General features: G+C 44.3%; 1 protein-coding gene across 1 annotated transcript in view; it reads left to right on the forward strand.

Moving 5' to 3' along the window:
* The first annotated feature begins 459 nt into the window (after positions 1-459).
* The window catches only part of LOC116978252 (solute carrier family 22 member 5-like), a 306,466-nt gene continuing 293,457 nt past the window's right edge, over positions 460-13,468 (forward strand). Inside the window, exons 1-2 of the mRNA XM_033029253.1 lie at positions 460-847; positions 2,502-2,605. Coding sequence (XP_032885144.1) covers positions 461-847; positions 2,502-2,605 — 491 coding nt within the window. The 5' untranslated portion in view covers position 460. The remainder of the gene's footprint in view (positions 848-2,501; positions 2,606-13,468) is intronic.

Here is a 13,468-nt window from a genome sequence, read left to right on the forward strand (position 1 = left end):
CTAGAAAGTGTTGCTGTTTAGCACGGACGGTGTGTTTCCAGAACCTGTTGCATAATTATTGCAAGGGGATAAATCAATCATCAGTATTTTAGAAAAATCCTGGTCTACAACTTCAGGTTCACTCACTATGTTGAAGCGCTCCAGGTTTTCGGAACCCGGGTGCAGTCAGCGCCGCGACCTTCTGAACCTTCTGAATGTTGTAGTCGGCAGGGCAGTAGTACTCTGCATATCGCCAACTTGGACAATTTAACATTTTTATCAAGCCACTTAAACAAGCCAATTAACCTATAAACTAACAATCTTTGGAGTGTGGGAGGAAACCGAAGATCTCTGAGAAAACCCACGGGGAGAACGGACAGACTCCATACAGACAGCACCCGTACCCGGGTCTCTGGCGCTGCATTTTGCTGTAAGGCAGCAAATCTACCGCTGTGCCACCGTGACTGCGTCCGCAACTGACATGCGGGATTACGATGAAATTACAGCCTTCCTGGGAGAATGGGGACCGGCTCAGAAACTCATCTTCCTGCTCTTGACTGTCAGCGTTATTCCCAACGGTTTGGTCCCAGTAAGCATCATCTTTGTCGGGGATACCCCAGAGCATCGCTGCTCGATTCCCGGGAATCTCAACCTCAGCCAAGCCTGGATGAACAGAACCATCCCACTGGTGCCGGGAACCCAAGTCCAGTACAGCCAATGCAGTCGCTACCGCTTGGATGTGATCAGGAACCTCTCGGAGGTGTTTCCAGACCCAGATCTCCTCAACGTGTCCGGGATCGAAGAGGAGCCGTGTTTGGATGGGTGGGATTACAGTCAGGACCAGTACACCTCCACCATCGTCTCCGAGGTTTGTTTGAGGGCAGCGAGCTTGTGGCAGTAGTCACCCGCGAGCGAGGAACAAAGTGCTGGAGGAAGCCTGAAGAAAGATCCCCACCCGAAACGTCCCCTGCAGAGTTTGGAAGAAGTGTAGATAGAAGGTAGATGTGGGTGGCAGTGGATGTGTAGCAGACGTGTTTGAATAGTCTGTCTCTTGAGATGGAGACTGAGAGATGAAAAAAGGGGAGAGGTGTCGGAGATAAGGAATGAACATCATGTCATTTGATGCATGGTCCTGCATGGATTCAGGAGACAACCCTAATGCACCTCTGCTACAGATCCACTGCCAGCCACATCTACCTTGACAACACTTCTTCCCAACCTGCCTCTTACTAGGAATCCAGAGGAAAATGGGGTGGGGAATAATGCATGTGTAGGAATATGTGTCTGAAAAAGTGTTTCTTCTTGAAATCTCCTTTTCTCTTGAGATGCTCCCTGACCCGCTGAGTTTCTCCCGCTTTTTTCGTCTTTCTGGGCAATAATCAAATCCCCGATTATCCGGCAACTGGTGGCCCACCTGCTCCTGTAATCAGAAAAATATCTACCAGCCCCCAAACCTCCGGAAGTCCCCACAAAAATGTGGCGCCCGAATGAAGCAGCCGATCTCGACCTCATCGGACTTCCGTGGCCGATCGGCGGGTCGAATCTGCTCCCTGCGGCCGGGGCTCTGGAACTCCCGGCCGCCCGCAGCCGGCAGATCCATTCCCATAGTCGACTTCCACGGCCGACTTTGCGGGCCGGTTTCTGTTGGTCCGGCAAAACAGATAGTACGGCTAGGCTCTGGGACCAATGGTGCCGGAAAATCGGTGTTGGATCTTTACGATTGGAACTAGAGCATTCATCATAGTCAAAGAAAAGACAGAGCCGATGTGAATACCCATGGTTTCACCTTCGATGTAAGGAAGGCGAGAGAATTCAACAGAAATGTTGTTGAGGGTGAGGATAGACTCTGCCAAGTGGAGGAATGAGTTAGTTCTGGGGAACTGGTGGCCACTGATCTGGGAAGAAATTGAGAGCTTTGATGTCTTCCCGAAAGAGATGCAGTTCCATCTTCCTGATGGAGCTTAACATCTGCAGTTGGAAACTTACTAGAGGGTATTCTGAGGGTTAGGATATACAGGCATTTCCTCGGACAAGGGCTGATCAGGGATAATTTGAAGACGTGGCCAGTAGGTGCAGGAGTATGCCATCCGGCCTATCGAGCCATCATTCAATATGACCATGGCTGGTCATCGGAATCAGTACCCTGTTCCTGCTTTTCCCCCCATATCCATTGAATCTGTTAGCCCAAAGAGCTATATATAACTCTCTTGAATACATCTAGTGAATTGGCCTCCACTGCCTTCTGTGGCAGAGAATTCTACAGATTCACAACTCTCTGGGTAAAAAAGTATTTCCTCATCTCAATTCTAAATGGTGTACGCCTTATTCTTAAAGTGTCCCGGGAATTAACCTGGTGAACCTACACAGCACTCCCTCAATAGCAAGAATGTCCTTCCTCAAATTAGAACAAAACTGCACACAATACTCCAGGTGCGGTCTCACCAGGGCCCTGGGGAACTGCAGGAGGACCTCCAGCATTTTGTGCATATATTTGGTTAATTAGATTTTTTTTTGCATTTCAGTGGGACTTGGTGTGTGACGCCACATGGAAAGAACCACTTACCACATCACTGTACTTCTTCGGAGTGCTGATAGGTTCTGGTGGTTCTGGGGTAATATCAGACAGGTGAGCTTTTTCCTTTGTATTCACAGAGAGGTATATTCATCATAAATCTTCTCCATCACTTTTGTACCCCAAGGCAAGACATAGGCTCACAGCAGTTGGATGCTTTCGTGTCATACAGTGTGGAAACAGGCCCCTGCATTCAACTTGCCCACTCTGCCCAACATGTCCCATCTTCACTAGTCCTACCTGCCTATGTTTGGCTCGGAAACCTCTAAACCTGTCCTTTCTATTTACATGCCTCATTAGACTCCAAAAAATATATTTTACGGATGATTACAACAAACGTGACACAATGGCACAGCGATAGAGTTGCTGCTATACAGCACCAGAGACCCAGGTTCGATCCTGACCATGGATGCTGTCTGTATGGAGTTTGTACGTTCTCCATGTGACCACGTGTATTTTCCCCGGGTGCCCCGGATTCCTCTCACACTCCAGACCTACAGGTTTGTAGGTTAATTGGCTTCAGTAAAAATGTGCAAATTGTCCGTGGTTAGTAGGAAAGTGCTAGTGTACTGGGTGATCACTGGTCGGCGTAGACTCAGTGGGCTGAAAGGCCTGTTTATGCACTGTATCCCTAAAGTTTAACGTCGAACCCAGAAATGCGGTCTGTGGAATGTAGTGTTTTAGGAAGTAGATACGTCTTCAAGCCTGAACACATTTGCTCACATTCAGATAACTGCAGCATAGTTTTAACCTCTTACTATGTGATGAACCGGCCATTAGCCCATGTAGTAACAATTATCCCACTTTTTAAAAGGACATATCTGACCAATTGTCCTCATTAGAATTCTCTTTAATAACTGGACAACTCAGCCACTCGGCTGCCCGATCCCTGATGCAGCAGCTTGGATATGTGATGTTTCAGGTCGAGACCCTTCTTCAGACTATAGAAATTAAGAACTGCAGATGCTGGTTCATACCAAAGATAGGCACAAAATGCTGGAGTAACTGCATGGGGCAGGCAGCATCTCTGGAGAAAATGGACAGATGATGTTTCAGATTGGAACCCTTCTTCAGGCTGTCTGAACAAACCTGAAATGTCACCTATCTATTTTATCCAGAGATGTTGCCTGACCCGATGAGTTACTCCAGCATTTTGTTTCTCTGGAAGTAAGTCATCCACAACCACAAGGGGCTGCCTGAGAAGATGGTGGCTTGTATATGAATCCAAGGAAATGCTAGAGCTCATTTCTCTGGAGTGTTGGAGACTGAGGGGTGAACTTGTAGTGATACATAAAATCATGAGGGGCATAGATAAGCTGAATGATCACAGACTTTCTCCCAGGGTAAGGGTGACAAAAACTCGAGGGCATAGATTTAAGGTGAGAAGGGAAGGATTTAAAGGAGACTTGAGGAATAGCTTTTTATGCACAAATAGTTGTTAGTATGTGGGACGAGCTGCCTTCGAAAGTGGAATGGACTGATACAATAGCATTGTTTAAAAAGCATTTAGATGGATAAATAGATAAGTAAGGCGAAAAAGGATATGGGCCAATTGCAGGTAAATGGGATGAGACCGGACAGGCAATTTGGTTGGCGTGAACGAGTCGGACTGAATGGCCAGTTTCCATGCTGTACGACACCACGAGTCTGCCTCTGAATCCCAAGTATTAGAGTAATACAAAATGTTTCTATCTGTGTCTTTTTAAAATACTGCACACAAAAAATGTGACAAAGGGGGTCAAATTTCAAATTCCTTCAAAAAAGTTGACAAGCACATTATTGGGTTCATGACTAATATAGTATCAACAAAAAATATAAGAAAAGGTAGCATGTTGACGGCAAGTTTCCGAAAATGGCATCAGAATACACAAATACATTTTGTGTAACGGTTGTCGAGTGGTGTCCACCAGTAACCTGGTTGGCACAGTAAGTGCATGTATTTCTTATTCCTTTCTATTTTTTTGAATACCACATAGAACAATAAAATTGCAAACACCGTTTGCACTTCATTCACCTGATCATGTACTAGAATACGGCATCCATCTGAGAGGACACCGCATCGTGCGTAACACATCATACACACAAACGTACGTTGCAGTAAACACTCAAAGGTTTGGTGTCCCAGAAAACGAACGTTACATTATTAGCGAAAACTAAACATTTTCACCAATGTGATCTAATCGGTACATTACCTTATGGATTTGAGCTACACCATTGGCCGATGATTCGTCAGAAGGTTTGATTTTGGATGATTTTTTAGTAAGTAAAATGTCTCCGTAACGGTCGTTGTGGAGCTTCTGGAAGTTGACACGAAGGAATGAAGTTAGCGACTTGGTCTGTACGAAAGCTAATAAGAGACAGTGTGTTGCCACATTGAAGATTGGCTCAGTTTCTTAGTTTTGATGACCAATTTAAGTCCAAATTTTTTTTTTAATTGATTTTAAAAAGTTAGAATATATATCGTAAACAATCGTTGTGTTTTTGACACCATATTAAATTGGAAAATAAGAAAAAAATAATTAACTCGCCCAAAAATCACTACTGCCATAGGATACCTCGTTGGGTGTTTGAAAAGCATTATTGGTTTGGAGCCCCCGTGGTTTATCTTACAGAGATGTCGACCCTGAAACAGTCATTGTGACAATGGACACCAAGCACAACGACCACTACGGGATCTTTGCTGGGCAGAATACCAGACATGTTATTGTATTTTTCTCTTGGTATTGATGAAAATATTTCCCTAGATCATGTATGAGGGGGCATATGAAGTTTATTTATGAATTCAATATTCATGACTAAATGTGACAGTTTTTAAAGTCACATTTTTGGTGTCCAAAATGGTGGTAAAATGATGAAAATTTGTCTGTTATGAAAAAAGATTTTGACTTTCGGTCTTGAAGTTATCTAATTGATTTCTGTTCTTTGTAAGGTTTCACAGGATGGGTAGAATTTTGTTGAGAACAGTGTAATGGTGTAAAAAACCTCAATAACAATCTCGCTCCTCAAAATCCTTCCAGTATTGTAAAAAGACTCATCTGCAGGCTGGTTCACTTGTGTAATTGAGGGAAAGTTTATCAAACAAGCATGTTCATCTAGTCAAGAGTCAAAAGTGTTTTAATGTCATATGTCCCAGATAGAACAATGACATTCTTACTTCCAGCAGCACAACAGAATATGCATAGTATACTGTAAACAATATAATAAAAACGAGAGAAAACATTTCAGTGTGTGTATTTGTACACACGCTCACATATACACAGAAATATAGACATAGATAATAATAATAGTCTATGTAGTTCAGAGCTTATTTGAGATTTTGATGTTTAATGGTCTGATGGCTGTAGGGAAGAAGCTGCTCCTGAACCTGGACTGTACAGTTTTCAGGCTCCTTCACCTTCTTCCCGATGGCAGGGGTGAAATGAGTGTGTGGCCAGAGTGATGTGGGTCTCGATGATGCAGGCTGCCTTTTTGAGGCAGTGACTACGGTAAATCTCTTCGATGGTGGGGAGTGTTGGACTGGACAGTGTTCACAACTTTTTGCAGTCTTCTTCGCTCCTGGGTATTCAAGTTGTCGAACCAGGCCATGAAGCAAGCCATATGCTCTCTACCGTAACCTGTAGACAATATACATTTATCTCAACAAATCTCAGGAACGGCACAGTGGCGCAGTGGTAGAATTGCTGTGTTACAGTGCCAGAGACTCTGGTTCGATTCTGAATATGGATGCTGTCTGCATGGAGTTTGTATGTTCCCCGATGACTGTGGGGTTTCTCCGAGTGCTCCGGTTTCCTCCCACACTCCAAAGATGTGCAGGCTTATTAGTTAATTGGCTTCTGTAAATGGTCCCGAGTGTGTAGGATATAACTAATGTATGGGGATTGCTGGTTGGCATGAACTCGGTGGACCGAATGGCCTGTTTCCATGCTGTATCTCTAAACTAAACTAAACTAAATGTGTGATTTAGATTGTGTTTAAATACATGCAGATGTTTACGTGGATACTTTGGTCAGTAAGCGTGCAGTTCTGTATATAATTGAAAGTTTTATTCTGTTTTCCAGGTTTGGGAGGAAGATTGTTTTGTTTGGAACTATGGCGGTACAGGTTTTATTTAATCTTCTTATCACATTGTCACCCAGCTGGGAAATCTTCTGCCTGATTCATTTCTTCAGAGGCATCGGTGAGATTTCAAACTATATGATTACGTTTGTGCTTGGTAAGTTTCATTCATGGAAGTTTCATTCATGCCATTTCTTCGCCTTTTTCTACATTTAACTATTCAGTTGCGATTGCGATCAGCACCCGTAGTCGGGATCGAACCCGGGTCTCCGACGTTGCAAGCGCTGTAAGGCAGCAAGTCTACCGCTGCACCACCATGTCGCCCTATTATGTATGGCAATATCTTACTGATCGCTATGGAGAAAATGAATTCCCCTCTCAGTTGATACAAGTGATAAATAAAGTACCATTGAACCATTATCAAAGAGGCTAGATGTTGTCAGAGACATCCCAACGCCCTGACACATGATTAAAAATTAAACTTTGTTCCCTATGATGTGCTGCTTTTTATTACTTTAATAAGTGGCCTCATTAAGGTGAAATGCTTCAAGCTTCACAGGGCTTGGTTTATGGTTTAGCAGGAAATTTAATGTTGGCAATTTTTAGTTCAATGTAAATGTTCCAGTGACAGTGAATGAAAATGAACTCACAAATCACTGAACCTTGTTATACATTTCTTGCAGGATCTGAACTTCTTCAGAAATCCAGCCGGGTTACATTCTCTACACTTGGAATTGGCTGTTTTTATGCCGTGGGATACATGATGCTATCTTTTGTTGCCTATTTCATAAGAGGATGGAGAATGTTGATACTGACCCTGAGCCTGATCAGTTTGATGTACATTCCTTTGTGGTGGTATGTAGAACTTTCAACCTTCAAACCATGAGGTTGAATGACCTCACAATGCTGGTGTCAGTGGGATTCATTCTGACCAAGATAACCAAAATATGTCCACCATTTGCCCATCGAAAAACCCCCTCACCTGTATCTCAGTCTGAAGAAGGGCCTCAACCCGAAACGTCACCCATTCCTACTCTTTGGAGATGCTGTCTGTCCCGCTGAGTTACTCCAGCATTATGTGTCTATCTTTAGTGTAAACCAGCATTTGCAGTTCCTTCGTACACATTTCAACCTATTACTTGCCAGTCCAGTAGGCAACTCGCCCCAAAGGCCCCCCGAGGGGACTGCAGATAAGCCAGGCAGCGAGACCTGTCAGAGGCTGAAGGAGCCTCAGTGGTGGCGATAGGGGCCTCGGCGGCGGCAGCAAGAGCCTTGGCAGTAGCACGAGTCTCGACATAGGCGTTAACGGGAGCCTCGGCAGGAGCGGGAGCCTTGGTGGTGGTGGGGCCTAGTGATCGACCCGCGATTAGCGCTCGATGTGCATGTGAGGGGGATGGGGAAGACAATGGGGACCCAGCATGGGGGGACCGCTGTGAGGGACGGTGGGAGAACAAAGGGGGGTGGAGAAGGGAGTGGAGGGGCATTCTAAATTTAGATTCCTCTGCCCATGGGATAAGCCTTCAATCGTTTGTTTGTTTGTTCGTTCGTTCGTCCTGGATAAGGTGCTGTGCACACGGCAGCCAGCCAACAGTCGCTTGTCTTTTTCTTTATTTCTCACTTAATTGAATGTTAATTTCAAGTTTTTGTGTACCTTGTTGTGTTGTGACTGCATACCAATTTCCCTCCGGGGATGAATAACGTTTTATGGTATCCTATCGTTTGGTTAAGAATATAGTGGTAGTAATTTTACAAGTCCTTTGATGCTTCAAACCCAGGTCTTTGGTGCTGTGAGGCAGCAGACCTACCAGCTGTGCCAATCATTGTTAAAGAATATCATTGTAGTAATTTGATGCTTCAATAATTCTGTTACAGAATACCTTGTTTAATTCTAGGTTTATTCCTGAATCTCCACGCTGGCTACTGTCCAAGGGAAGGGTAAAGGAAGCTGAATCAATAATTCAATTCATGGCAAAGAAAAATGGCATCACTCCACCAGCAGTACTTTTCACCGACGAGGAGGTATTTGGGCAAGTCCATTTATTTCATTGCTACGTGGTTGTTCAGTTCTTTAATACTTTCCTCTCAATCATTTTCATATTGAGTGGATGTGGAGAGGATGTTTCCCCTGGAGGGAGAGTCTAGGATCAGAGGTCATAGCCTCAGAATTAAAGGACATTCCTTTAAGAGGGAGATGAGGAAGAATTTCTTTAGTTAGAGGTTGGTGACATTGTGGAATTCTTTGCCACAGAAGGCTGTGGGGACCATCAATGGCAGAGATAGATAGATTCCTAATTAGTATGGGTGTCAGTGGTTAGGAGGGAAAGGCAGGAGAATGGGGTTAGGAGGGAGAGATCGATCAGCCATAATCGAATGGCAGAGTAGACATGGGCAGAATGGCCCAATTCTGCTCCTACCATATGGCATATTTTCTATTCTTAAGGTGATTACTCCTTCATATTGAGCCTTCTCTATCTTTCAGTCTGAAAAAGGGTTCCGACCCAAATCAACACCTATTGCTTTTCTCCAGATATGCTGTCTGACCTGATGTTACTCCAGTGTTTTTGGGTCTCTTTAGTATAAAACAGCATCTGCAGTTCCTCCCTGCTCAACCACTTGTTATGGTTTGGTCTGACAAGTCTGTCCCACTTCCTTTTTTTTTTTGTTATCCACTTGTTTTCAGATGATCCTTATCACATTCCCCTCAGCTAGCAATGAACCATTCTACATTTCCTTATCATCGTCTGCTTTGATCTGACATAATCACACATTACCCACCCATATCTTTATGTCTCCCTCTTCCCTGACTCAGTCTGAAGAAGGGTCTTGACCCGAAATGTCACCCATTCCTTCTCTCCAGAGATGCTGCCTGAGTTACTCCAGCATTTTGTGTCCATCTTCGGTGTAAACCAGCATCTGCAGTTCCTTCCTACACACTAAGCTTTTGGTTCATTGGCCTTCATCAGTCAAGGTACTGAATGTAGAAGTTGGAATGCTATGTAACAGTTGTATAAGACATTGGATGCAACCATAAAACTTGGTTTTGAATGCAGAAGGGAGGTTACCGAAATGCTTAATTAGGTAACAAACTAAGTCTTGATTAGAGAATAAAATGATTATCCACAAGTCTAACTTAGTTGACAGTAGATCTAATTTTCTGGTACAACGATGGGTGCACGCTATAACATCATCAATGAAATTCTGGAAACTTGGGTGTCATCACTGCTGCATTCCATGTCTCTATTTTTAGGCTTTGTCTGTGGTTCCCTATCACTATACGAGTATATTATCTTTATATTTTATATTCCTGGTGTTTGTAATACTTGAGATACTTAAATATTATCTTCTATCTTTTATCTATTATCCTTTGTATTCCCTCCACCTTCACAGTTCTCCGGCCAGTCTGACTGTCCCCAGATTACATTTTATCTTTGTTTGCTTTGTTCTCACCTTCTCCCAGCTAACAATGATCTAATCTCCATGTTCCTTGATTTACTTCTCTTTTGATGTCTCATTTTCACATCTTAACCTTCCTTACCACTGTGTCTCCCTCTCCCCTGACTCAGTCTGAAGAAGGGCCTCGACCCAAAACGCTACCCATTCATTCAAGTTTGTTCAAATTTATTTGTCACATGCACCATAAGGTGCAGTGAAATGTAATTTACCATGCAGCGTTACAATTAAAAAAGGATACCATGCACAACGTAATTCTTCAGACATCCACCACAGCATTCTTCACTGTGGTGGAAGGCAATACAGTTCAGTCAGTCCTCCTCCTCCTCCCTTGTTCACCAGTGGTAGGGGCCCTGACCCTCCGTAGTCGCCGCTACGGACGGCCCGATGTTTAAGCTCTCTGGTCGGGATGGTCGGAACGCTGACGTCGGGACAGATCGAGCACACCCCATGGCCCGGAGCTTCTATCCAGAGATGCTGCCTGTCCACTGAGTTATTCCAGCATTTTGTGTCTATCTTGGAAATTATCATATTGAATGGCGGTGCAGGCTCGAAGGGCCGAATGGCCTACTCCTGCACCTATTTTCTATGTTTCTAAATGACTTGAATATACATTTTGTGAAGTACATTTGATTTCACATTGACCTTGGTTGCATTAAATACTTTGGCTTTTTATGTTAATTTGTTGATATTTTTCAGGGAGATTTGCTTTCTTTTCACAGGTATTTATCAAGAGAACCTGCCGCTTATTGTGATGGGGGTGTTGATGGTGTTCTCAGCAATAGTGGTCGTGTTTCTGCCAGAAACGTTCAATATTCCTCTTCCAGATACAATTGATCAAATGCAAAATATGAAATGGTAAGTCAATGTGGTCTTTATCATTCTCTCCCTTTCTTAAAAATAACATGATCAAATTGACAACGCCTCAAGTGTACATTATAAGATTATGTGATAATAATAATAATAATAATAATAATCTTTATTGTCATTGTACAAGACAACGAAATTTTGTTGGAGCAGTCCTCCAGCTGCACAGGAATATGAGTATAAAAATACGTTTAAAAAAGAACTATTAAAAAATTAGACTATAAACATATAGGAGTGTGGGCGGGTGTGTGAGAGAGAGGAGGGGAATCAGTGTGGGAGGGGGATAGAGTAGTGTCACAGCTCTATGGTAGAAGCTGTTTTTTAGTCTTGTCGTGCGGGCGCTCAGTGTCCTGTATCGTCTTCCTGAGGGCAGGAGGGTGAAGAGGCAGTGTCCAGGGTGTGTGCTGTCTCTAATAATGCCCTTGACCCTCCGGATGCAGCGGGTCCGGTAGATTAGATTAGATTAGATTATTTAATGACCACACAGTCAAGCTGGTGGAATTCAGGTTCAGTACAGGATGTTACAAGGTAGGCTGATTCCCGTCAAACATAACATAAAACACAACATCATACAATATACAGTACATGCATGGGGAGGATATGTGCTGTTATCATAGTGTGTTCAGAATTCGGATTGCGTGTGGGTAAAAACTGTTTTTAAATCGAGATATCTTGGCGGACAGTGAGCTGTAGCGCCTTCCTGATGGCAGCAGGTAGAAGATGTGGTGAGCTGGGTGGGAGGGATCAGAGATGATTTTCTTCACCCTTGACACAGACCGTTTGTGATGGAGTGATTTTATTGATGGAAGGGGAGTGCTGATGATTTTGGATGCTTTGTTAACTATGTGTTGTAATTTATTACGGGAGTGAGTGTCTAAACTGCTGAACCAGACTGTAATTGATGAAGTGAGCATGCTTTGGATGATGGCTGTGTAGAATTTGATTAGGAGGTGTTTCCTTACTCTAAACTTCTTGAGCTGGCGGAGGAAGAAGAGTCTCTGGTTGGCTTTTTTGTAGATGTGATTTGAATTGATTTTCCATTTGAGGTTATTGCTTATGTGAGTGCCAAGAAATTTGTATGAGTCAGTGGTGGATATGGGTTCGCCTGAGATGAGTAGGGGGGTCTTGGGTTGTGCCTTACGTCTGAAATCAATGATGAGTTCGTGTGTTTTTGATGTGTTGAGTGAGAGGTTATTATCTGTGCACCAAGTGACTGCTTTGTGTGTTTGAGTGCGGTATTCTGTTTCATTATTGTTCGAGATGAGACCTATGATGGTTGTGTCATCTGCATATTTATAAATTTTAACTGAACTATGCTGGGATGTGAATTGGTTTGTGTAGAGTGAGAATAACCAGGGGGACAAGACGCAGCCCTGAGGGGCTCCTGTGCTGAGGTGCAGGGAGTGAGATATTGTGTTATGTATCTTCACCCTCTGTTGTCTGTTCCAAAGGAAGCTGTAGATCCAGTGACAGATGCAGGGGTCGATGTTCATGTCCGTTAATTTATGGAAGAGTTTAACCGGGTTGATGGAGTTAAATGCCGAACTGAAGTCCATGAAAAGGATGCGGGCGTACGTGTTGGCGGTTTCCAGGTGTTGCAGAGTGTGATGAATGGCCAGATTGACTGTGTCTTCCACTGACCTATTGGCTCTGTATGCGAATTAGTGTGGGTCCAAATTGGAAGAAGTGCTGGTTTTGAGGTGAGCAAGAATAATGCGCTCGAATGACTTCATGGCCACAGATGTAAGGGCAATCGGTCTATAGTCATTGAGGCAGGATGATGTGTTGGACTTGGGCACAGGGATGATGGTAGATTGTTTGAAGCACTGGGGCACTGTACATTGGCAGAGGGATGAGTTGAAGATGCCGGTGAATACAGGGGCCAGTTCTGCTGCACATGTTGTCACTGCTGGGTGCCAGTGATCCTCTCAGCAGTCTTAATGACGCGCTGGAGAGCTTTCCTGTTCTCTGCGGTGCAGCCAGAGTACCATACTGTGATGCAGTATGTGAGAACTGACTCGATGGCTGACCTGTAGAAGCTCACCAGCAGCTGTTGTGGGAGACGTGCCCTCTTCAAGCACCTCAGGAAGTGAAGCCTTTGGAGTCCTTTCTTGGCCGTCGCCGTGATGTTGACGGTCCAGGTCAGGTCGTGGCTGATGTTGACCCCGAGGTACCTGATGTTCTGCACAGCCTCCACTGTCTCGCCGTTAATGGTGATGGGCTGATGGACGAAGGTCTTCGGTCTCCTCCTGAAGTCCAGGATCATCTCCTTTGTTTTTGCTGCGTTGAGGATCAGGTTGTTCTCACAGCTCCAGCTCACCAGGTTCTCTACCTCTGTCCTGTAGGCGGCCTCGTTGTTACTCGTGATCCTGTCTACCACGATGGTGTCATCTGCAAACTTTAATATGGTGTTGGCCTCGTGGGTGGGTTTGCAGTCGAGAGTGTAGAGGGAGAAGAGGAAGGGGCTCAACACACAGCCCTGTGGTGCACCGATGTTCAGGGTGATGCTGGAGGAGACCTGCCTCCCCATGCGCACAGTCTGTG

The sequence above is a fragment of the Amblyraja radiata genome, chromosome 11 (assembly GCF_010909765.2).
Source record: "Amblyraja radiata isolate CabotCenter1 chromosome 11, sAmbRad1.1.pri, whole genome shotgun sequence".
In the NCBI taxonomy this organism is placed as follows: Eukaryota; Metazoa; Chordata; class Chondrichthyes; order Rajiformes; family Rajidae; genus Amblyraja; species Amblyraja radiata.